This window comes from Heteronotia binoei, chromosome 11 (genome assembly GCF_032191835.1).
Source record: "Heteronotia binoei isolate CCM8104 ecotype False Entrance Well chromosome 11, APGP_CSIRO_Hbin_v1, whole genome shotgun sequence".
NCBI classification, from domain to species: Eukaryota; Metazoa; Chordata; class Lepidosauria; order Squamata; family Gekkonidae; genus Heteronotia; species Heteronotia binoei.
In genome coordinates, this window is record NC_083233.1 from 60723418 (window position 1) to 60746092 (window position 22675).

At 45.9% G+C, this 22675-nt stretch overlaps 1 protein-coding gene and 2 gene segments (V, D, J or C); all 3 read left to right on the top strand.

The window, feature by feature from the left end:
• LOC132579234 (vacuolar protein sorting-associated protein 29-like) overlaps positions 1 to 22675 on the top strand; it is a 138599-nt gene that overhangs the window by 81606 nt on the left and 34318 nt on the right. The window lies entirely within an intron of this gene.
• Positions 10388 to 15800, top strand: LOC132579659 (immunoglobulin lambda variable 6-57-like). The segment is given in 2 exon segments: positions 10388 to 10479; positions 15487 to 15800. Coding segments are annotated over 2 exon segments (360 nt in total).
• LOC132579660 (immunoglobulin lambda variable 6-57-like) lies at positions 21963 to 22609 on the top strand. The segment is given in 2 exon segments: positions 21963 to 22015; positions 22188 to 22609. Coding segments are annotated over 2 exon segments (468 nt in total).

Below are 22675 nucleotides of genomic sequence, written 5' to 3' on the forward strand. Positions count from 1 at the left end.
CTACCCCATTCCTTCATACCTTTCCAGCTCTTCCTTAAATCTATATAGAAAATACACAGGCTTCAGTGTAAAAAAAAGGTAAAGGTAGTCCCCTGTGCAAGCACCAGTCATTTCCAACTCTGGGGTGATGTCACATCACGTTTTCACAGCAGACTTTTTACAGGGTGGTTTGCCATTGCCTTCCTCAGTCATCTACATAGGAACAAAATATCAATAATCACCAAAGAGCTACTTGAAACAGATGAAGATATTTACTAAAGTGTGAATCACGTTCAACTATGTATGTAATATTCATACAAACAGGCAATATAACCTCCAAAATCATTACATTCTCATTACATAATCGCCACAATCCTGGGATTCCATTTGGTACTGTCCCTTTAATACTGTCATCACCCACGCTTGCAAGAGGAAAATCTTTCTCAAAACACTTTCTCTTTCCAATGTTGTGGCCGTAAGGTCTCTAATCAATTCCAGAAGTTCAAAGTCCAAGCTTTCTTTTAACTGATGAGAAACAGTGCTGATAAGGAAATCCATGAAAGGAAAATATCACAAAGGGAGAGAGGATACGTCTTTCCGGAACTTTTAAGTGATTCCGTATCTTCCTCAGCTCAATCCCTCTTAATAATATTAACCTCTTCTTCTGAAGAGCCAGGTGCAGAGATTAGAAACTGGTGCATTGATCCATGTATGATTATGAATGTTTTTCTCTGTGGCTCCACTGAGTGGTTAATTATTTTTAAGAGGGATTGATCTGAGGAGAACCTTTAAGGAAAACAGAAGACAAATCCTTTAAGGAGAACAGAAGACAAATCACAAGGTTGAATCCCAGCAGCTTTTTCATGCATGCTTCTGCCCCATTCATCTTTTTTATGACTTTGCTTGTGGAAAACTTCGTCAATTGTGAGAACATCACATAGTGAACTCCACATTTTCACTCTAGAAAATATAAGGGTGATGGTCAGTGGAATGCAAATGTGTTCCAAGGTCATGGGTTCTTCTAGCTCCAGTACAGCTAGGAGTTCTAGCGTGACCACAGAACATATTTGCATGGGAGGAGGACTATTGTTCTGCTGGGGAGGATTTAATACAGGAGAGAGGGAGAAGGTGCCATCTCGTGATCTTTGTGCTTTAGAAAGTCCTTTAGGGAACCCAGAATGGGCTGGACTCTGTTTTCCCTTGCACTTTTCTGTTACTACTCAGGCAGTCCTGTAGACCAATCGTAAAGCAACTTATACCATGTAGGAACATAGTGTGTGCTATTTGAAAGAGGAGAAGGCAGAAGTCCCAGGGATGGATCTTATCAGTTATTTCATACACTGTGACCTGTTTCCCTGCAGTTCTACATTCCCCATACTGCATGGCTTTTGTCCATGCAGGTCCCATGATCCCTAGCATAGCCTTTTTGGTGTTTAAAAGCTACTCCATCCTCCTTTCATCTGTGGAAAAGCAGCTTCAGTTGTTTGCTTTTTCTGTTTGTACAGGTGCCAGTTCACAGGCAACTTTGATTCAGCCTCCTTTCCAGTCTGTGTCCCCAGGACAAACGATTGAACTCTCCTGCACAGCCCATGGCAGTGTACAGCACACTCACTGGCTTCAGCGAAAACCTGGACGGGGCCCTCGGTTTGCACTCACGGGTGCCAGCACTCGAGGAGAAGGCATCCTGGACCGGTTCACTGGTTCTAAGTCTGGGAACGTTCACTCTTTAGTCATCGCTAACCTCCAGACTGAAGATGAGGCTGTTTACTACTGTGCTTCCTGGGACAGCAGTGGTAGCCAGTTTCACAGTGGTAAACTCTGATGGGGAACTGATACCAAAACCTTCACTCTTCCTCGCCAGCGTGGGCAACACAAAAGCATTAGAGAATTTCATTTGCTCTGTCCTGAAGATGGGTTGAACCATAATTACTCTTTGGGTTGGAGCCAACCAACTCTTTTGGCTGATAAACAAGGGTGTGTGTCTGTCTTTTGCCTACCGAAAAACTTTGCCTACTGAAAACCATGTGGGATGGGGACAGGGGTTGCCTGCAGATTGTGAGGGACAGTAGAAAAACAAGCTGGATCCATCCCATTTGTATTAATGTAAAAGCATGACATAGCAGCACAGACTCTGGAGGTGACGTAATTAAAACTCATAACAAAATACACAATGCATAATAAAACACACAATAATTATCACCATCTCCTAAGGATGCTACTAAGTAATGGACAGATCCTGAAGAAACTAGAACCATAAAACGATAAAAGCAGTTGCAATACTGCTCTTAAACACTCTAGTGGCACCTGACACAGCAATGGGTATCCTGTAGCCTAAAGGCTTCAGATAAAAGCTAATGGTAACAGTTAATTACTCCTTAAGATGCCTCCAGCCTCATTGAAGGTGCCTTGCTATCTCAGCCCTAGACTGTAATCCTACAACTGCTTTCCTCAGAGTATGGCCCATTGAATGAAATAGGATTTGCTTTTGAGGAAGTGTTGTGAAGAAATATTCTCTACCTGTCCCTGGAATACCCTGTGCTAGGTCACCGAGCGGCCTCTCCTTTGGGGACCAATCGTAAAATTCCAATTCAGTCTGGGGAGGCATTTCATGGGACTAAGGGCTTGCCAAGCACTTTCAGTCCCCATTCTTTGCCTGACTGAGGAGCATTTTGCCCACCCATCCCCCTATACAGAGCACCTAGTGTGATGTTGGTGTGAACAGTAGGTAGGTTTTCAGGGGACAATGAGCATCCATCTGAGGAGAAGAGGGGGAGTTCAGTTTGAAGCATTTATATAAGAAGGAAAGAAGACCATTAGACACTCCTGGGCTGAAGCTAAGAGAACAATAACAATTTTCTTAAGAGGTAGGAGGTAGAACTGAAGTGTTTCAGTGTAGCCGTGTTGTGGTTCCAGGCTTTATGTTAAGGGGAAGAGGTATTCCCAAACCCAGCACCACAGAAACAGACACACACCAGATTTGCAAAAATTGTGGACTAAAATGGTCACAACTTTATTGGCTATAGCTGTAAGAAGCATTGGCACAACATGGGCCTCCAGATCTGGAGCATCGACTGGCCCGGCACCTGTCGATGTACTCATCACACCAAGCCAGCTAAGGAAATTGTCCCCAATCAAATAGGAATGAGTGCCACCCCACCTCCTTTCCTCAAATACACAGAGGGACCAAATGACAAATACATTTCTTCCAGGCCATTCCTCCTGTGCTTGGGGAAAATATCTTTTCTCAGCATTCTTGAGAAAATTCAGGGAATTAAATAATGTGATTAATTCCCTCACTCTGTCACTGAATTTGGGTTTCTTTGTTGCAAAATCTGCCTGGTTTCATTTTAGTAGTCTTGGCTGGTGGATTTTCACACTCTGCCTTGTCACAAAGTTGTAGAATTAACCTTGATAAGGATGTTATTCAGTCTACTGGGAGGAGACTGCAGCAGGCCCTTGAATGCCTCTGGAGGGAAATGAATTATTTGACAGCAGCCAATGAGCTTTGACAATATTTGCATTTAGAGGAACTTCTTAAAGTTTAGGGAATTAAAATGGAACTCAGCCAAGGAACTCAGTTTATAATACTTCTGTCCAAGGAAGTACTTCTGGCAAGGAAGCTGAGGGTCTCTCACCATGGCCAAGGCCTTGATGCTCTTCCTGTTTCTGACTTATATTTGGGGTGGGGTGCAGACTTCCTACCTAACTACCTAATTAGCCAACTTTCCTCACTTTCTGTTTCTCCATTTTATGGCAACACTGACAAACCTCTCAGCATGAGCCTTTCATTCCACTTAATTGGTGCTTCTCATTTTGTTTTCAGGTTGTGATGCCCAATTTACAATGACCCAGCCATCGTCCCTGTCGGCTTCCATTGGGGAAACTGTTAAGATCTCCTGTAGAAGAAGCAGCGGGAGCATAAGTGGCTACTGGAACTCCTGGTACCAGCAGAAGCCTGGCAGTGCTCCAATACTATTAATATATAGGGATGATGACAGAGCCTCAGGCATCTCTGACCGATTCTCAGGTTCTCTGGACAGCTCTGCCAATGCTGCTGTCTTAACCATCTCCAGCGTTCAAGTGGATGACGAGGGTGATTATTACTGTTTATCTTATGATAGCAGTGTACAGCACACAGTGATACAACCTTATGGGGAAGTGAGACAAAAACCTCCATGCAGCCGATGTTCTTTGCAAGGTTTTTGCTTGGTTGAGGCACCAGCTGAGTCTTCTGTGACCAGTCTGGGGAGCTAGAAGTGATTGATGATGGCACCACCCACGAGTCTTGTGTCAGGTTGTGTGTCACGCTGTAGTGATATGAAGCAGAGAGAAGGTTTAAAAACAGAACAGCAGGGGTGTGGGTTTGGAGAGTGGTTTGGACCCATTTCTTACCTGCTGCCTTTTCCTTTGCAACCCTGTCCCCACCTGGTATTATTCTTGCAGGCCTCATATAGAATCTCACAGTCCTCTTGAAACAATGTGGGGAGTGTTCAGTGCTTCTACTGGCCCCAGTTTCTCCACTGAATGCTGCCCCTTGCCTTTATACGCATTCAACTCTAACTTAAAACACAGGTCAGCCTCCAGGCCATCATGCCCTGCGAGACTCCAAGGATTTCAAGAGACCAGTTTGGTGTAGTGGTTAAGTGTGTGGACTCTTATTTGGGAGAACAGGGTTTGATTCCCCACTCCTCCACTTGCAGCGGCTGGAATGGCCTTGGGTCAGCCGTAGCTATTGCAGAAGTTGTCCTTGAAAGGGCAGCTGCTGTGAGAGCCCTCTCTAGCCCCACCCACCTCACAGGGTGTTTGTTGTGGGGGGAGAAGATATAGGAGTTTGAAAGCCGCTCTGAGTCTCTGATTCAGAGAGAAGGGTGGGGTATAAATCTGCAGTCGTCTTCTTTTTCTTCTTCTCTGTAAGGTTGCCAGGTCTAATTAAAGAGATATCTGGGGACCTTGGGGATGGAGCCTGGAGGCTTTGGAGGTGGATCCAGGAGACATTGGGGTGGAGCCAGGAGCAAGGTTGCAAAAAGCATAATTGAATTCCAAGGGGAGTTCTGACCATCACATTTAAAGGAACTGCAGACCTTTTAAATACCTTCTCTCCACTGGAAATAATGAAGGATGGGGCACCTTATTTTGGGGCTAATAGAATTGAACCCCCTGGCCCAATCTTTTTGAAATTTGAGGGGGTGTTTTGAGGAGAGGCACTGGATGCTGTGCTGCAAATGTGGTGCCTCTATTTCAAAAAACAGCCCCCCAGGGTCCCAGATACCCATAGATCAATTCTCTATTATACTATATGGGAATCGGTCCCCATAGGGAATAATGGAGTGCCCAGCAGACATCCCCCCCCCTCTTTTTGATGATCCTGAAGCAAGGGGAGGGCCTCCAAACTGGGGGAGGGTCCCCTGTCCCCAACTGGGAATTGGCAACCCTATTTCTCTGGAACTTGAATATTTATACAGCCCCATGCAAAACCATAAATATAATCCATGTAATGCTCTTACTTAAGACCACAAAAAACACAAAACAAGGTACCGTATTTTTCGGACCATAAGACGCACTTCCCCCCCCAAAAAAGTGGGGGGGGGAAGTGTGTGCGTCTTATGGAGCGAAGGTACGTACCTTCCTGGGGGGGGGGGGCGATCCACTGCCTCTGCCTCCGATCCGGCGCTTCCCCCGCGCCTCCCTGCCTGGCTCCATCTTCTTCCAGCAAGCGCTGGGATCGCTCCACTTGGCCCCACCGCAAACCCAGCGCTTCGCGAGCGCCAGCTGCGGAGGGGGCAGCGTGCTTCCTCCTTGCCTGTGTGCCTGGTTCCAGCTCTGATGCTTAAAGCAAGCGCTGGGATCACTCCCTCCGCCCTCCGATCCCAGAGCTTGCTTTAAGCATCACAGCTGAAGCCAGGCACACAGGCAAGGAGGAAGCACCCGCCCCCTCCGCAAACCCAGCGCTTCGCGAGCGCCGGCTGTGGAGAGGGCAGCGTGCTTCCTCCTTGTCTGTCTGCCTGGCTCCACCTCTGATGCTTAAAGCAAGCGCTGGGATTGCTCCCTCCACCCTCTGATCCCAGCGCTTGCTTTAAGCATCACAGCTGAAGCCAGGCACACAGGCAAGGAGGAAGCACCCACCCCCTCCACAAACCCAGCGCTTCGCGAACGCTGGCTGTGGAGAGGGCAGCGTGCTTCCTCCTTGCCTGTGTGCCTGGCTTCAGCTGTGATGCTTAAAGCAAGCGCTGGGATTGGAGGGCGGAGGGAGCGATCCCAGTGCTTGCTTTAAGCATCAGAGCTGGAGCCAGGCACACAGGCAAGGAGGAAGCACGCTGCCCCTTCCGCAGCCGGCGCTCGCGAAGCGCTGGGTTTGCGATGGGGCCACGTGGAGCGATCCCAGAGCTTGCTGGAAGAAGATGGAGCCAGGCAGGGAGGCGCGGGGGAAGCGCCGGATCAGAGGCAGAGGCAGCGGATCGCCCCCCAGGAGGAAGGTGCGTCCTATCGTCCGGAGCGCCTTATGGTGCGAAAAATACGGTACATGCTTGCACTTACTGAAGCAGAAATATACATATGTTTCCAGATTAAGACAAAATGGTTGATCACACATACTGAGACCGTTATGTGCATTATGCTGTCATGGTAGATGTGGTAGCAGTGACAGAAATGTAGGAACAGAAAAGGACCATTTTATATAAACTTGTTATTGAAAACACTGAGATTATGTTTGAGTGCTGCTTCAGACCAACATGGCTACCCACCTGAATCTACCAAGGTTATGTATGCATGGTATAGCACACCAATGGCCAGAAGGTGTCACCCTACAGCTATAGCTCTTTGTTTACAGAATGTCAACATTTGCTTCTCTGAATTCTAAGTCTGATTGAGCATAGTTTAGAGAGGCAGGCAGAGAGAAGAGTAATGAAAAGACTTTTCAGTTGTGCCTCAGAGCAGGTGAGAGATGGGGTGGAGGACAGGATAGGGGGAGGAAGCATGCAGAAGAAGCCATAGGTGCCTCATCTTCCAAGTGAGCAGCACATTTGAAAGCCCAGCAGGAACATTTGGGTTTCAGCCTACCAACAGTCAGTGGGTGCTGGACACTCATATGTGTTTAATCTTTAAAATGTTACAACTATGTTTAAAGAGATGGGCATGACGGAACTAAAGATGCTAAGAGGTACTCTGTACACAGGAAGCTCTGATTCCTAATCACAATCAGACACTCCTGCATGAGGCATGTGTATCTCGCACAAGGGGCACTTTGGCATGATCTGATGGTTGTTGCACACCATCCCCTTAGCATAATGGCTATGTTTAAAAAAAACAAGCAACAAACCCAGAAGCAGTCTAGGACAGATTGTCATTCACACCACCAATCCGCCTCATTGCATGCTCCAATGTTCAGACACCAAGAAAGACAGATGCAGTGTTGCAGAAGAATTTGCTACCACTTACCATGTGACCGCTGTTTGAGCCACCTCAGAGACTCCAGAGGACTGGGTGAGTGTGGGAGCAGGATGGGCGACAAATATGCCTGTCTGAACTTGCTTTTTAAATCCCTCTGGAGGCTGTGCCTATGTCAGCTCAAATTGACCATCTGAATTCAGCCAGGACCAGGGAAGGACTCCAGATATGCCACATGGCAAATGAAGGAAGGGAGAGGATTTCAGGACCAGAAGAACAGCAGCTGCCTGACCTGAGCACAAGAGCTGCAATGCAAAGAGCACCTAAGGAAACTTCACCCAAGCAAAAAGGTTCGTTGTCCAAAATACCTATATGGACCTTTTATGACCCATACATCTCTTCCATTCCACTACCTGTTCAATTTAGGGAAAACCCCAGTTCTCAGCATTTGTGAAATAATTAAATGATGTGATAGATGGATTCCACCCGCCATCACAAAATTTGGGCTTCTTTGTTGCAAAATCAAAATGCTTTCATTCTAGCAATCTTGACAGGTAGATTTTCAAATGCTGTCTTATCACAAGAATGCAAAATTAAACTTGATAAGGATGTCTTTCAAAGTTGTGGGAAGAGATTTGCAGCAAGCCCTGAATACCTCTGGAGGGAAATGAGTTATTGATGGCAGCCCAATGAGCTTTGAAAATATTTGCATATGGGGAGATTCCTTAAAGTTTAGGGATTTGAAATGAAACTCAGCCAAGGAACTGAGTTTGGGATACTTCTGTCCCAGAACCTTGTTGGCCAAGGAGGCTGAGGGTCTCTTACCATGGCCAAGGCCTCGATGCTCTTCCTGCTTCTCACTTCTTTTTGGAGTAGGATGGAGATTTCATTGAAATGCCTAATTAGCCAATTTTCCTCAATTTCGGTTTCTCTGCTTTATGGCAACTCTGAGAATGGTCTCAGTGTAATCCTTCCGTTCCACTTAATTGGTACTTATGATTTTGTTTCCAGGTTGTGATGCCCAGTTCACAATGACCCAGCCACCCTCTGTGTCAGTGTCCATCGGAGAGACTGTTAAGATCTCCTGTATAAGCAATGGAAGCATAAGCAGCTACTATAACTCCTGGTACCAACAGAAGCCTGGCATAGCTCTGATACTATTAATATATTTGCATAGCAGCAGAGCATCGGGCATCTCCGACAGATTCTCAGCTCCCTGGACAGCTCTGCCAATGCTGCCATTTTAACTAGCTCCAATGTTCAAGTAAATGATGAGGCTGATTATTATTGTATGTCTAATGATGGTGACAGGAGCACACTATGATACAGCTTTATGTCAATGAGACAAAAACCTCCTTGCAACAGATGTGTTTTGCATTGGTTGTGCTTGGTTGACACCCTAGCTGAGTCTCCTGGGAGCAGTCTGGTTAACTAAACATAAGCGATGATGAGTCTTGTATCAGACTGTCCATCTGACGTGCTGAATGGATCTAAAACAGAGAGAGAGTTTAAAATCAGAAAGGCAGGAGGGTGCTGAACCCACCTCCTCCCTGCAGCCTTTTTCTTTGCAACCCTGTCCTCATCTGCTTTTATTCTTGTAGGACTTTGCCTGGAGAGCCACAGCCCCCTTGAAATGGTGCGGGGAGCATTCTGTACCCTCTACCGGGCCCAGTTTCTCCACCTAGAGCCACCCGTTCCCTTTACCTACAGGGCCAGCGGGTGAGAGTAGGCCAAGTAGGCGGCTGCCTGGGGTGCCACCTAGCCTAAGTGTGCCACGAGGCACCCCCTCTCCTCACACCTGCTGCCTTCCTGCCTTGGGAAGCCTTGGCGAAGTTGGGGGGCATGGCAACGTGTGCTCAGAGCCCGGCTCTGAGTGCGCCTGCTGCCTTCCTGCCTTCTCTGAGGCCTCCTGAGGCTCAGGAAGCCTTAACGAAGTCAGGGGAGGCATGATATCATTGGGGTGTGTGCACAAAGTGCGCATGAATAACAGACTTGGGGTAGGGGCAGGGCTGGGAGGTTTGGACTGGGGCGCAAGAACCCCTAACACTGGGCCTGTTTACCTACATATGCAGAATAAGGAGATCAGCTGACACCTCAGCTGGGAAATACGGCCAAGTTTATTTAACTATTTATTGCATTGGTCAAAGGAGATTTCTGGCGCAAAACCTCATTCCAAACCCATTAGAAATGCATGTGATTGGTAAAATGCTGAAGAATCTGTGAGGCCTTCTCTTGTTTATGCTTCCCTGAATTTATGGGTGAGGCAACCCCGGTTGTGAGCCTTGACCTATCACATACACAGAGCTCAGGCTTCCCCTTGCCAAGCCTTCATGATGCTTGCTGGAGGAAATCTTGGGGCTCAGGTAACGTCTGATTCCCTAGCAGGGCTCGCCCTGCCACTAGACAAACTAGGTGAATGCCTAGGGCGCCAGCCTTCTGGGAGCACCGAATTGGCACTCCCATGTGACTCAGTGATCATCATCAGTGGGGGGGGGGGGGCACCAGAAGTTAGCCTTGCCTAGGGTGCCAGGCAGTCTGGGGCTAGCCCCGTTCCCTAACCCTCTTCCCATGGTTCAATTTGGTAGGATGGATGTTAGCCAGAGACTGAATAACCTCAGTGAGGGAACAAGACAATAGACAAAGACTCTTAACCAAAACTCTTTATTGAATCTCTAAAACAGATATAAGAAACCCTACCCAGTGTACACGTAAGTAAGGAATATATTCCTCTCTATCAATATCCCCTGTGTCCTCCTTAATCACAGAATTTGGGTTTCTTTGCTGCAGAATCAAAATGCTTTCATTCTAGCCATTATGGCTGATGGCTTTTCACTCTGCTTATCACAAGGAGGAAAAGTTAACTCAGTGTTCTGGGAGGAGATTTGCAGTAGGCCCTCAATGCTTTGGAGGGAAATGAGTTATTTAGTGGCAGCCAATGAGCTTTGACAATATTTGCATATAGGGAGAATTGTTAAAGTTTAGGGGACTGAAATAGAACTCAGCCAAGGAGCTGAGTTTGGGATACTTCTAGCCAGCAACCGCTTTGCTAAGGAAGCTGGGAATCTCTCAGCATGGCCAAGCCCTCGATTCTCTTCCTGTTTCTCACTTACTTCTTTGGTAGGGTGGCAACTTCATTGAAATGCGTAATCAGCCAAGTGTCATTACTTCCTTCTTACTTTTTCCTTCTTCATGGCAACACTGACAGTCCTCTCACTGTAAGCCTATCATTCAATTTAATGTTTGCTGTTGATTTCATTTCCAGGTGGTTGTGATGCCGAATTCAAAGTGACTCAGCTGCCTTCTGTGTCAGCTTCCAGTGGAGAGACAGTTAAGATCTCCTGTACTTTAAGCAGGGGGAGCATAAGCAGCTCCTATAACTCCTGGTACCAACAGAAGCCTGGTTGTGCTCCCATATTGCTTATATATAACAATGATGACAGAGCCTCGGGCATCTCCAGCCGATTCTCAGGTTCCCTGGACAGCTCTGCCAATGCCACCATCTTAACCATTTCCAATGTCCAAGCAGGAGATGAGGCTGTTTATTTCTATTTATACCATGACGGCAGCATTCAGTGCACAGTGGTACAACCACACAAGGAAGTGTGACAAAAACCTCTGTGTAGCAGATGTGCTTTGGATTGGTTGTGCTTGGTTGACACACCAGCTGAGTCTACTGTGACCAGTCTGGTGAACTTGAAGTGAGAAGTGACAGTGCCACATGTGAGGCTTGGATCAGGCTGTGTGTCACACTGAATGGGTGTGAAACAGAGAGATGGTCTGATGAATAGCAGAGATGAGAGATGAATGGCAGAAGTGTAACCGAGTGCTGAGCTCACCTCCCACTTGCAGCATTTAACCTTCACAGCATCATGCCCACCTACTTTTATTCTAACCGGTCTCCTGTCTGGTCTCACTGCCCTCTTGCGATGGTGCGGGGAGCATTCAACACCCTGTATGGGCTCACAGTTCTCCACTAAAAACCACCCCTTGCCTTTATACCTAACCTAATAACACAGGTCTAACCTAAAACACAGGTCTGCCACCAACATGCTCAGTGAAGCTCTGAGGAATTCTTTGGAGCTTGAGTATTTAAATAGCTCCAGCTGAGACTTTGACTCAGTTCAGACATCACAAAATCATAAACTCATGGAACAGCTTTTATTAAGGCCAACCCAAGCTAACACAAACCATTGCAGGCAATTTGCATGTACTGAAGCTGAAATATATGTATGCTGACAGCTTCAGACCAAATGGTTGATAGCACATATTGAGACTATTGTGTTCAGTGCACTTCTGGTCCTGAGAAGGGCAGTAGCTAAAGATGGCAGGAGGTACTTTGAACCCTGAAAGCCCTTATCCCTAATCGTGACCTTTTAAAATGATTTTAAAATGGTAGTGGCCAGGAGAACACTGTCATCATGTCTTATTTAGCCCTAAGAACAATCCCAGAAAAAAGATTCATTTCCATAATCATTGTAGATCCCCAAAGCTGGAGAGAAACAATGAAGATTGAAGGACAATGTGGTAGGAAGCTCAAGGAAAATAGCACAGGTCATCTTGGGAGGTAGAGTTAAATGTCTGTGTGGATACAGCCTCTATTTTACATCAAGTAGTGGTAGGGAGATGAGCACAGGGCCAGGGGAAGACTCCGGATATGCCAGAAAGTGGGTGAGGGAAGGGGACAGATGATAGGGGAAGGAGAACAGAATCTGCCTGACCTAATTCTTCAATTGAGCAGGAGGATTCCAGTGAAGGGTCACCTAAGGAAACTGTTGCCAAGCAAACAGAAGCGAGTGGCTTCTTCCCCCCAGTACATACCTTTTATGACCCACACATCCCTTCCACTCTGCTAACACCTCAGTTTGTGAAAACAAAAACAAAAACACAGTTCTCAGCACTCTTGAAATAATTCAGGGAATTAAATAATGTGATAGGTAGATCTTTTTCTTCTTGATCACAGAATTTGGGTTTATTTCTTGCAGAATCTAATTGCCTTTATTCTAGCTGTCATGGTCGATGGATTTTCAAACTCTACTTGTCACATGAATGGAAAATTAACTTTGATAAGCAGGCTGTGTGCCATGCTGAAGGGTGTGAAACAGAGAAAGGGTTTAAAAAAAGAACAGTAGGGTTGTGTGTTTGGAGAGGGGTCTGAACCCACTTCCTCCCTGCAGCCTTTTCCTTTGCAACCTCGTCCCCACCCGGTTTTATTCTTACAGGCCTCATATACTGTCTCACAGCACTCTTGAAATGATGTGGGAAGTGTGTGATACCTTCTACTGGTCCCAGCTTCTCCACCTAATGGTGTCCCTTGCCTTTATACCTATTCAGCTCTTACCTAAAATGCAGGTCAGCCACCAGCATGCCCAGTGAGGCTCCAAGGAATTCTCTGGAACTTGTATATTTATACAGCCCCAGCTGAGACTGTGGCTCAGTTCAGACATGTCATGCAAAAACTGTAAATAAAATCCCTGTAATACCCTTTATTAAGGCCAACCCAAAATGACACAAAAAAGGCACATACTTGCAATTATGCTTTTTGTTGTTGTTGTTCAGTCTCACAGTTGAGTCTGACTTTGCAACACAAAGTCACGCCAGGCCCTCCTTGCACTTGTGCTTTCTGAAGCTGAAATAGACAGTACATATGTTTCTAGATTCAGACAAAATGGTTGATCACACATACTGAGACCATGATGTGCAGTAGGCTCTCTTGGTTCATGGGAAAACAATGTAGTGACGGAAAAGAGCCATTGTATGTAAACTTGTTATCAAAAACACTGAGATTATGTTTGAGTCCTGCTTTGGATCAACATGGCTGCCCATCTGAATCTACCAAGGTTATGTATGCATGATATAGCACACTGATGGGCAGGAAGTGTCACTGTTACCCTACTGCTATAGCTGTTATGGAATGTTAACATTTGCTTCTGTGAATTCTAAGTCTGATCGAGCATGGTTTAGAGCAGGGGTCCTCAAACTTTTAAAATAGGGGGCCAGTTCACTGTTCCTCAGACTGTTGGAGGGCCGTACTGTTGTGGTGGCTGCCGTTACTGTACAAGGCCACGGGCCGTCAGTTCTCCGTCTTCTGCATCTCTCTCCCTTCCCCACACCACACCCCCCAGCCTGGGAACTCACCTCACCTCGGTATCGCCTCACACTCTGTCTCTGCCGCCTCAGCCCAGTGCCGGAAGTGTGCGTTGCTAATGCGAGTTTAGGTCGAACGTCACTTCCGGTCTGATTTTGCCATAACCCGGCGGGCCGCATAAACGTCCTCAGCGGGCTGCATCTGGCCCGTGGGCCGTAGTTTGAGGACCCCTGGTTTAGAGAGGCAGGCAGAGAGAAGGACAATGAAAAGACTTCAGTTGTGCCTCAGAGCAGGTGAGAGATGGGGTGGAGGACAGGATAGGGAGAGAAAGCATGCAAAAGAAGCCGTAGGTGCCCCATCTTCCAAGTCAGCAGCACATTTGAAAACACAGCAGGAACATTCGGGCTTCAACCTACCAACAGTCAGTGGGTGCTGGACACTTATCTATGTTTAATCTTTAAAATGTCACAGCTATGTTTAACGTATAGAATGAGAGAAGCAGGCCGGAACTAAAGATGGTAAGAGGTGGTTTGTACCCAGGAAGTTCTGATTCCTAATAATAGCATTTTTAAATTACTTAAAAATGGTGGCACAGTCTTTACTCTAGTTTGTATTTAAGAAAAGTCCACTTCTGTGTGGACTTCTGTGTGGTCTCACCTTTTCTTTGTATCCATGTTTAGCCTGATGCTTGAACAGACCAAAGTTTATTAAACTTCCTTACTTTCTGGATTTTCAAAGCCTGATCTATATAAACACAAATGAACTGAGGCAGTGGCAAAAACTGGGGATGAACCCAACTCTCTGTATTTTCATCTATGCATACAAAATCACAGATGCTTTTCGCAATTTGATATCTCTGAAGAAACCGCTGACTAAATACCCACTCCAGAATGCCAATGGAGGGCGATTTGTTGGCTTTTAAAAAATTGGTTGTTGCTACATTGCTATAGTCTTGAAGCACTATACCAGGCGGTAGTAATTTTTATTCCCAAAAGGCTGCTGATGGCATGAATTATGGGCATGAATGGATCCTAAGGAAAAATAGTTCCAATGTGGTTGGGAAGTTTAGAACTCTGCACTCTCCTGTGCATGCCCTGAACAAAGACTGAATACAATTTTCCCAGAGAGATTCTACCCAAGCAGATTTGTGGGGAAAAGTGTAGCAAGGCAAGGAAAAACCTGGAAAGTGAATGATTGTGGGACAATATTCGGGGCGGGGTGGGGGGGAATCACAGGGCATTTTGGGAGGCAGAGTTAAAAATCTGTGTGGAAGTAGCCTTTGTTTTACATCAGGTGATAGGGGGAAGGTGAATACAGGGCCAGGGAAGGACTCCAGAACAGGAGAGCTGCTGCAATGCACCTAAAGGAAATAGGAGTGAGCAACTCCCTAGTTCCTTTCCCCCAGTATGCATATGGACAGTATGATCCATACATCCCTCCCACTCCACTACTTCCTGAGTTAGGGGGTGAAAAAAGTCCCATTTCTCATAATTCTTGAAATAATTTAGGGAATTAAATAATGTGATTGAGGCCCTTTCCCCATCAGAGAATTAGGGCTTCTTTGTTGAGAAGTCAATATGCTTTCAATCTAGCAACCTTGGCTGGTGGCTTTTCAAACTCTGCCTTATCACAAGGATGCAAAATTAACCTTGATAAGCATCGGTTTCAGAGTGGTGAGAGGAGATTTGGGGCAAGCACTGAGTGCCTCTGGAGGCAGCCAATGAGCTTTGACGATATTTGCATATAGGGAGACTTCTTAAAGTTTAGGAACTGAAAGGAAACACAGCTGAGGAATTGAGTTTGGGATACTTCTAGGCAGCAACAGCTTTGCCCAAAGAAGCCAGAAATCCCTCATCATGGCCAAAGCCTTGATGTGCTATCTGTTTTTCACTTTTTTGTGGGGTAGGATAAAAGTTTCCTTAAAATACCTGATTAGCCAAGGGTCTTTACTTTCTGTTTCTCCCTTCTAATAGCCACAACGATCCTCTCACTCTGATCCTTCCATTCCACTTAATTTGTGCTTCTGATTTTGTTCTCAGGCTGTGATGCCCAATTTACAATGACTCAGCCACCTTCTGTGTTGGCTTCCATTGGGGGGACTGTGACGATCTCCTGCAGAAGAAGCAGCGGAAGCATAAGCAGCTACCGGAATTCCTGGTACCAACAGAAACCTGGCAGTTCTCCTGTACCGCTCATAGAGAAGCATAACACCAGAGCTCCGGGAATCTCTGACCGATTCTCAGGTTCCCTCGACAGCTCTGCCAATGCTGCTATCTTAACCATCTCCAACATTCAAGCAACTGACGAGGGTGATTATTACTGTTTATCTTATGGCAATGATGCTGTAACATAAGACACAATGATACAAACACACGGGGAAGTGAGACAAAAACCTCCATGCTCCTCACTCCAGGAGAGCCAGTTTGGTGTAGTGGTTAAGTGTGTGGACTCTTATCTGGGAGAACCGGTTTTGATTCCCCACTCCTCCACTTGCACCTGCTGGAATGGCCTTGGGGTAGTCATAGCTCTGGCAGAGGTTGTCCTTGAAAGGGCAGCTGCTGTGAGAGGCCTCTCCAGCCCCACCCACCTCACAGGGTGTCTGTTGTGGGGGAGGAAGGTAAAGGAGATTGTGAGCCGCTCTGAGACTCTTCGGAGTGGAGGGCGGGATATAAATCCAATATCTTCTTCTTCTTCTTCTTCTTCTTCTTCTTCTTCTTCTTCTTCTTCTTCTTCTTCTTCTTCTTCTTCTTCTTCTTCTTCTTCTTCTTCTTCTTCTTCTTCTTCTTCTTCTTCATGCAGCAGGTGTGCTTTGCATTGACTATGCTTGGCTGACGCACCAGCTGAGTCTCCCGAAACAGTCTGGTGAACGAGGTGCAATAGATAACGATGCCACCCATGGGTCTTGTATCAGGCTGTCATGCTGAAGGGATATGAAGCAGAATGACAGTTTAATGGCAGAAGAGCAGAGGGGGAGCTGAATCCACCTCTCACTTGCAACGTTTTCCTTGTAACATCCCCACTTCCTTTTATCCTAGCAGGGCTCACGTACAGTCTCACAGCTCTTTGAGAATGCTGTGGGGACTATTCAGTGCCCTCTACTGGCCCTATCTTCTCCACTTAAACCAGCTCTTCCCTCCACACCCAATCAGCTGCAATCCAAAAGGCAGGTCTGCCAGTGTCATGCAGAGGAGGCCTCCTTGGAATTTCTGGGAACTTGAATATTTTCAAACATGATTATTTTCAAACAGATTTTCAGCATGCCACTTTGTAAATTTGTCTTCCCACAGATGGTTTTGCAACTCGATGCCATCCTATGATGTCATACAGACCTGCTGTCTAGAGCCAATAATAGCCAGCCGTATTTGCATTAAGGAAGCAGTCATTTGCTTTAAGAGAGGAGCTGAGCAAAGTCGTCAGAGAGAAACAGTGGGTGTGAATTCTTTTGACAATCATGTGGGTACGTTTACTTTCCTTGCTGGTGGGATTTATCTCAGGTAAGAATACCTCTATGGTAGAAGATCTAATCTGAGACAAAGAAGCAGAGATGCCAACGCACACTGACAGTAATAATGTCCATGATCTTATTACAGGATGTGCATGCCAGCTAGTATTGACCCAACCATCCTCAATGACCCCCTCTCTAGGATCGACAGTTAAGATCTCTTGTGCAATGAGCAGTGGCTACAGCATCAGCACTGAGAGGGTCTACTGGTTCCAGCAGAAATCAGGGGGACCTCCGCTGTATCTCTACCACTATCACAAGAGCAGTGACCAAGCCAGGATTTCAGGAATCCCTGAGAGATTCACTGTTTCCCCTGACCACTCCAACAATCTTTGGAATTTAGTCATCACAGCAGTTAAAGTGGAAGATGAGGCCGATTATTATTGCTTTGCTTGGGACGACAAGCTCAGAACTTGTCACAGTGATTCATCTTCATGGGGAACTGAGACAAGAACTTTAAATTTCTCTCTCCTTCCCCCCCCCCCCTCTCTCACACACATCTGTAGGGGAAACAGTAAAAAGATACCAGCTGAACGAACTGAGGCAAAACAGGGGTGATATGAAAGAAAGAGCACAATGAAATTTAGAGGTTCTGGAGCTTCGCTCCTGTGAGCTCCTGCCCAAAATGAGGCCTGGGCACAAGAATTCTCTTCTCTGTTGCCCCTGTTATTTATTTTGAATATTGTGCTGCTACCTATCTTCCTCCTCCTTCTCAATTTATAACCTGCTCTCCACAAAACTGGCTCAGAGTGGGTGACAACAATTAAAAACACACATCCTAAAATCTTCTGAACATTACAAAAAAGGTAGTTAATCAGTTTCAATAAATACAACACTTTCTGTAAAAACAACTACTGTACAATCTAAGATGGCATAAAACTCATATGGAGGGGCAATATATAGGTATCTGATACAGGGAAAAGGGGGGGAAATGAGGGGAGAGATGAGAAGAAATTGCTTTGAAAACGAAAGCCTTGAATGAATGCTAATGACTACATTAATGTTATGAACATTGTGCGTTGTGCTTGACGGTGAAACATAAGAAGAAATAACAGGTCTGCACCTTGGGCACTGAGACCTCCTTCCAGGATGAGGGGATTAACCCCCCTTTTATTTCTATAGATGAGTATCATTCATTCCCTCCTTTTGCTTGGAGGATACAAGCTCAAGAATGCTTGAAGCCATCTTATATTGAATCAGCACCATCAGTCCATCAAGATCTGTACTGTTGTACAGTACACGGCTTCAGACAGAGGTCTTTCATATCACCTGCTAGCTGGTCCTTTCAACTGGAGATGCTGGGGATTGAACTGGGGACATCCTGCATGCAAAGCAGAGGCCCATGCAAAGCCACGCTCCCTTCCAAATTGATCGAAGCCAGCATCACTGCAATTGCAACATGAGGCTCAAGGAGTGTGATGTGACTAGCTGGGTCATGTTGCTCTGTCCAATGCTTCCCTGCTGGGGATATTACAGAAGTAACATTTCATTACAAAATAAGGGGGGGGGGGGGGGACAATGACAGCCAGGATGCCCATACACTGCAGTTCACTGAGTGTACAGAAGAGGGCGCGGGTGTTACAGAAATGCTCGCTGCTCAGTGACAGAGCTTATTCTGGGCTCCAAGTTGAACCACCAGCACTGCCAATAAAAAGGAACTGATACTTTGGAAGATGCCAGTCAAGGCAGACATTGATGAGCTAGAGGGACCACTAGTCAAAGCACAAAGAGCATCTTTACAGATTACTGGGTGGGTCCTGTGACATCAGTGCAAGATAATTCCCTGCAGGGATGCTCTTCAGTAGCCTCTGGCTTGGCTTGCATCCTGATCTTGTGGGCAACCACTGAGCTTCCGGTTCAAATGGGCAGCCCAGGTCAGCTTGAGCCTCTTTTGCCAGGTTGCTTCCTGCCTCTGCGTACACATGTGCAGCCAGGGGGCTTGCCCTTAACTCTGTCCTTAAAAATAGAATTAAATAAAATTGATATATTCAGGTGGAATTCTAGCAGGAGCTCCTTTGCATATTAGGCCACACACCCCTGATGTAGCCAATTATCCAGGAACTTACAAGGCTCTTTTTTGTAAACTCTTGGAGGATTGGCTACATCGGGTGTGTGTGGCCTATTTTGCAAAGGGGCTCCTGCTAGAATTCCACCCCTGGATATAGAAGGAACTACTTTCAGATGGCAACAGTCCCATGTTTGAGCATTTGGGGCTCATCTGAACCTATCAACAAAATACAAAGTGTGTGGCAGTAAGCTGGACTTTGTACTTTGCTTATTTCTCTGCTTGTGGCTGAGCAACTACCTTTATTGCCAGTTTGGCTTCATCTGAACCTGCCTGACGGTCATATTAATAGCCATAGATGAGACCAACTATGTATCTGATATTGGTCTTTTAAATAATGCTTCCTACTGCGTAGGTGCAATGAAGGGGCAAACAGAGAGTTCCGTGCTCTTTGATTACCTGACTCAACCATGATCCTGGGAGAGTACTGATCTCCGCCACTGCAAAAGGGGCTGCAAGCAGAAGGAAATGATGTACTACCACCGTAGCGAACACATATCTGCAAAGCTGTCCAGCATAGTGTTCAAGTCAAGCAGGGAACAGTGAAAGGGAGATGAGCCAATATGAGGCTTGACTTGTGAGTAATTACAGAGGCTGAACAAGTTACGTTTACAAAGTTCTCTGCATGCCGAATCACACATGCCTGACTGACTTACTTTGAGACAGGACAGAGGCTATTAACTGCATTAATTACTTAACAAGCCACTTTGGGCTGTATCTGGTTCATTTAAAAAAATCTTACAGAGGTATCTTTTCATTTGGCTTGTGATTGGGTGGTGCCATCTCAGCCATCTTAATATCCCTTTCTAACATTCTGAATATTGTATATGAATATATGAATATATGAAGCTGCCTTCTACTGAATCAGACCCTTGGTCCATCAAAGTCAGTATTGTCTACTCAGACTGGCAGCGGCTCTCCAGGGTCTCAAGCTGAGGTTTTTCACACCTATTTGCCTGGACCCGTTTTAGTTGGAGATACCGAGGATTGAACCTGGGACCTTCTGCTTACCTAGCAGATACTCTACTACTGAGTCACCGTCCCTCCCAATTGTTGTTGTTGTATTGTTGTTAGGCTCTGTTCTAGAAAAAGAAAGCTGATAGTTTATGTGCCAGAGGGTTTTGTTTGAAGGGTATTCTGGCCTACTGGATACAGGTCTAGTACACACCACCCAGGGCTTTCTTTTCTTTTTTGCAACAGGAACTCATTTTCGTATTAGGCCACACACCCCTGATGTAGCCAATCCTCCAAGAGCTTACAGTAGGCCCTGTAAGAAGAGCCCTGTAAGCTCTTGAAGATTGGCACATCAGGAGTGTGTGGCCTAATATGCAAAGGAGTTCCTGCTACTAAAAAAACCCTGACACCACCACATATTTGTTCATTAATTTACCTGCAAATGTTCACCTTGCTTGTAGGCTTTGAAAATGAGCTACAATAAATTTAAATTTAGTACATCCTATCATTTAAACGCCCCCCCCCCCCTGCACCGACTGCACTGTACTGATTCCAATATAGCCGGGATTTGAACACCTAGGTTGGGACAAGCAAGCTAAATCGATCTGTTAATACCATCTTTGCCGCCCCACCTAATGTGAGCTGTGGCTTAATTGTCTTAATTTTAAATTATTTTAACTATTTAATTGTTTTATTGTGTTGGAAGCCTCCCTGAGCCCACTATGGGAAAGGGCGGCCTATAAATCTATGGAAAATAATAAATAAATAAATAAATAAATACATACATACATAACAATACAAAGAAAGCTCAAATCACATGAAATAATCTGTTAGCGGCGTGGGTGGCTTAATAGGCTAGCACTGATCTCCACATTGCACGCAAATGTATCAGCATTCTAAAAAGGTAAAAGTAGTCCCCTGTGCAAGCACCAGTCATTTCCAACTCTGGGGTGACGTTGCTTTAACATTTTCATGGCAGATTTTTTATGGGGTGGCTTGCCCAGCCATCTACACTTGCTTTCCCCAGTCATCTGCACTTTACCCCCAGCAAGCTGGGTACTCATTTTACCGACATCTGAAGGATAGAAGGCTGAGTCAAGCTGGAATCAGCTACCTGAACCCAGCTTCTGCCAGGATTGAACTCAGGTCGTGAGCAGACCTTAGGACTGCAGTACTGCAGCTTTACCACTATGCGCCATGGGGCTCTATTTTACAGCAAAAGATTAAGGAGAAGACGGAGAATGGAGAAGCAATAGGAGCATCATTATTTCCCAAACTGCTATCTTTTCCCTCCTAATCCCCTCCACCTCACAGTTTCCCCTGCCTCTTTGCAGGCTTGATAATGTCTAAAAACAAAGTTTTCCCACCACCTTTCTAAAAGCTCATGGAATGGATAGACCTCCAGGGTAAGGGGATTCCATAGTGAGAAGGCTTGTTGCTCACACCTGCACAGGCTGTAATGCAGAGCTCCCTCAGAAGATCTTAGTGCATGTTGGAAAATAAACCTTGTCATTGGAAGACATTCTTCAATGCTGTCAAGGACGGCTAGAGAGGTTCTTGGACTCAGAGATGAAGAACATGGAGCAAAGGGTCGATCCCCTGGCATTGTCTCCACTTAGGGTTAGGGTAGGGCTGGGTGGAGACTCTCTTGGAGAGAGTCTCCCCCACATTTGGAATAGAATTTAACTGGTCCAGTAGATAAGGCAGCTTTACATTTATTGATGAGATAGAAACCAGAGATAGTTCTGTTAACCCCCCCACCACCACCAAGAGCTAAGCATATCCCCCCTCCCTCTTGTGTTTTGAGAGCCAATCACTGAGACAGAATCTCTGACACATTTTTATCTTTTTATCTCACAAGGAGGTAGGGATAGTTAAGGATGCACCAATGAACTAGAAGCACATTTGCATTCACTCACATTCTTCAGTCCTGTGGCCATATAAGTGAAAAGGAGGATCCAGTTCAGAAAACCCTTTGTCTCAGGAAGCCATTCCCTGACCATGCCTCAAGTATCTTTCCTGCTTCTCCTCTTCACTTACTGCACTGGTAACGGAGAACATGTGTTTTGCTCGTATCCCCTCTTTATGTCTCCTTTTTCTGCAGTGCTAAACTGATCTGATGATTCCTCTGACAATATTGTTTCTATGTGGAGCCCCCCCCCCCACCTTGATAGAATCAAAGCATCATGCATGCTTCTCAATTTTTCATTTTCTTTCAGGTGCCTTTGCCCAGTTTGTATTGACTCAGCAGCCCTCCATATCTGCATCCCCTGGAGAAACAGTGAGAATCCCCTGTACCAGGAGCAGTGGTGGTATCAGAGGCAGCTATGTATCCTGGTACCAACAGAAACCTGGCACTGCTCCCAAACTACTGATATATCAGTTCAGCAACAGATACACAGGAATCCCAGACCGGTTTTCTGGCTCTACAGACACCTCTGCCAACTCTGCCACTTTAACCATCTCCAGCGTTCAAGCAGAAGATGAGGCCGATTATTACTGTTTATCTTATTATGGCGACGTGCAGCACACGGTGATACAACCACATGGGGAAGTGAGACAAAAACAGCAGTCCACTGTGGGTTGCATTTGGTTGACCAAAAGTCAGAGGCTGCTGATCGCAGTCTTACAATCGCAATGACTGGTCTCCTCTAAATTACTTTTAAAAAGTATATTCCAACCCAAAGGAGTTTGTTTGTTCAATTCA